The following is a 2928-nucleotide window of genomic DNA, read 5'->3' on the forward strand; positions in this document are numbered from 1 at the left end:
TAGAGAGTTGAACCTCTTAATAATTCTCTGGATAAAAATATACAATAAATCTCAGCAACTCCCTGGTTGTTGTAGTTTACAGATTGAAAATAAAATACAATATTAAATCATTTCTTCCAAGATCTCATATAAAAAACAATGAAATGTTGTAAATTGTAATAAATGTCAGCATGATTCAACATTTGTTACTGCCCAGAAACTTAAAACAATGGAACTACTTTATAATAACCCAGGCAAATGGACGGTTAGGGTATGTGCACACGTAGTGACCAAAAACGTCTGAAAATCCAGAGCTGTTTTCAAGGGAAAACAGACCCTGCTTTTCAGACGTTTTTTGACCAACTCACATTTTTCGCGGCGTTTTTCGCGGCGTTTTTTACGTCCGTTTTTGGAGCTGTTTTCATTGGAGTCTATGAGAAAACAGCTCCAAAAACGTCCAAAATAGTGTCCTGCACTTCTTTTGACGAGGCTGTATTTTTACGCGTCGTCGTTTGACAGCTGTGAAACGACGACGCCTAAATAACAGGTCGTCTGCACAGTACGTTGGCAAACCCATTCAAATGAATGGGCAGATGTTTGCCGACGTATTGTAGCCCTATTTTCAGACGTAAAACGAGGCATAATACGCCTCGTTTACGTCTGAAAATAGGTCGTGTGAACCCAGCCTAAGGGGGGATTCAGACGAGCGCGATTTGCGCGCGTGCAGGCCGCGTATTTTCTGCGCATCACGCACAGCACTATAGAAGTCAATGAGGCAGTTCAAACAGTGCGTGATTCTTGCGCAGCGTTTGTTCGCTGCGTACTATACGCGACAGGTTCAAAAACTCTGCGTATTTCACGCATCACGCACCCATTGAAGTCAATGGGTGCGTGAAAATCACGCATGTCATACGCTGGCAGCAGCTGCGAACGCGCGTTTTTCACGCAGGACACGTTGTCTCAATGCAAATGAGTTTGAACTAACTAGTTGAAACCAGCAGAAAAGCAGGAAGTTGGTTAGACAGCAGGTTTTGCAAAAGAGGCCACACCGTTTGCAAAAGCACCACAAGCACCTTGCAGGCATGCCTCGGCAGATGGATGTTGGGAAGCTCATTAGGTTAGTTCAGGAGCGGCCGGAGGTCTGGAACACCCATGCGGAGTCGTACCATGACCGCACATTGAAGGAGGCAGCATGGGAGCAGATAGCAGAGGCGCTATTTGAGCAGGAGTGGGCCGACAGCCGCACCCGTGACCGGCTACAAATTGGTGAGTGGATATCTGTGTGTCGCCATTGATGTGTATAATGACATCCATATTGGATATTGCGTCCCTGCTGAATAATTGCCTGTCATTGCCAACGTTTCGGTTCAGTGCCATCTTTATATATAGTATCATCAACTTAGGCTTGTTCTTGTGTAGACGTGTGTTTAATAACACCAGTTTATACATGCACTGTCTGTGTGCGCACTCACATCTGCTGAGTTTAATCAATGATGTGTTCTTATTCATCATACAGTGGACGATGTAAAGAGACGGTGGCGCAGCTCGAGGGACCAGTTCCGTCGAGAACATGGATCCGGCGCCCGTAGCGGAGATGGTGGTCCCCAAAAACGGCGCTACATGTACTACGACCAGCTGTTGTTCCTGCGGGAAATAATGGACATGCGACCGTAAGTACTCGTTGTTGTCCCTTTGTGGCCACGTCACCCTCCAAACATGTTACATACCCCAAAACGCCTTTGTGTTTGCACATGACATTTGTTTCCTCAACTGACGTGTCCCCTATATTATAGAACTAGCGACACTCTGGATGCTTCAGAAGAGGAGGCACGGCCCCAGTGTAGCCAGGCGTCCCAATCCGCTGCTCCCCTGGTCGCCCTCACCCCGGAGGCCACTAGAGAGGATCCTGGTCCAGTCGCCTCAGCGCCTGAAGCAGGACAACCGGACCAAGTGGCACCTAGACAAGCAGCACCCCGCCGCAGACGTCCTGGTAACCCACCCGCAGCTGCACAGGTGGACGCCCGTGTTCTTGAGTACCTGCGCCGTGCAGCCGATGAGGACCAGCATGATTTTTTTTGCCGGAGCATGGCACCTTTGATGCGGCGGGTACCAGAGGATAGGTTGGTGCGGCTGCAAATAAATATGCTGTCGCTAATCGACTGTGCGACACCCCCGCTAAGTCCAGGCCGGTGCTTTACTTCTCTGGAGCACTGGCGTAGTGTATATATGCCCTCAGCGCGTGCCCATGTGCCAAGGCCCTCCCAACCTGCCCCCGTCTTCTCGCAGATGGCGCAATACCCTCCTGCCCCAAGATACCTCTCCCCTGCCCCAATGCCTGGGCCAGTCCATCACTTTCCTCAATACTCCATACCTGGGCCAAGTTTACAGGCTCACATGCAGCCTCAGGGTTACCACCCGCAGTATCAACCCCAATATGCTGTGCAGGAACAGGCTCCTCAGGGCCGGGGACAGCAGAGTGGTGCGGAACGGTCGGGTTACAGCTCGCCGACCCATGCCTATCAGAATCTTTAGGGGCTCTTTTTTTCTACCGACACATGTTAGAAATCGATGACATGCTAGGAATTTGTTGTATATGCATCATGTTGGTGCACTTTTTTGTTCGGGTATGTTTTCCCGCCTCTGTATTTATTTGGCTGATATGGCGAGTATGTGCCACAAACATGACTGCTACTAAAGTTCGATATTTTGAAGTTCTGTGTGGACAATCCTTTTGTTACCTTGCACACCTTTTCTACTGCCTCTACCGCTAGGAGGTGCTGTTGCCTTAGAGGTTGTGACGGTATTAGATTTCTCCACCACATCTTTGAGGTCTTCGTTGTTCGGAAGGGGTTTGGAATACCAGGAACTCAGCTGTAATTAGTATAGTTAGTGTTTGGCCAGAACTAACTTTACTCCCCCCGAAACGCTCACATACATATAGGCCAGGAA

The 2928-nt window shown here is 48.9% G+C and overlaps 1 protein-coding gene across 1 annotated transcript; it reads left to right on the forward strand.

The window, feature by feature from the left end:
- Positions 1-796: 796 nt before the first annotated feature.
- LOC142740372 (uncharacterized) lies at positions 797-2660 on the forward strand. Its single transcript, XM_075849923.1, has 3 exons — positions 797-1245; positions 1496-1649; positions 1773-2660. Exons 1-3 carry the CDS (start codon positions 1062-1064, stop codon positions 2509-2511), a joined length of 1077 nt encoding a protein of 358 aa, XP_075706038.1. The 5' UTR covers positions 797-1061; the 3' UTR covers positions 2512-2660.
- The last annotated feature ends 268 nt before the right edge of the window (positions 2661-2928 follow it).

The sequence above is a fragment of the Rhinoderma darwinii genome, chromosome 1 (assembly GCF_050947455.1).
Source record: "Rhinoderma darwinii isolate aRhiDar2 chromosome 1, aRhiDar2.hap1, whole genome shotgun sequence".
Classification (NCBI taxonomy): Eukaryota; Metazoa; Chordata; class Amphibia; order Anura; family Rhinodermatidae; genus Rhinoderma; species Rhinoderma darwinii.

What these genes read in the sequence shown, in the direction of transcription:
- LOC142740372 (XM_075849923.1), top strand. Translation starts at nt 1,062, where the DNA reads ATGCCTCGGCAGATGGATGTTGGGAAGCTCATTAGGTTAGTTCAGGAG. An exon ending in CCGTGACCGGCTACAAATTG is followed by an intron (nt 1,246 to 1,495) that starts GTGAGTGGATAT and finishes TTCATCATACAG; the next exon opens with TGGACGATGTAAAGAGACGG. An exon ending in GAAATAATGGACATGCGACC is followed by an intron (nt 1,650 to 1,772) that starts GTAAGTACTCGT and finishes CCTATATTATAG; the next exon opens with AACTAGCGACACTCTGGATG.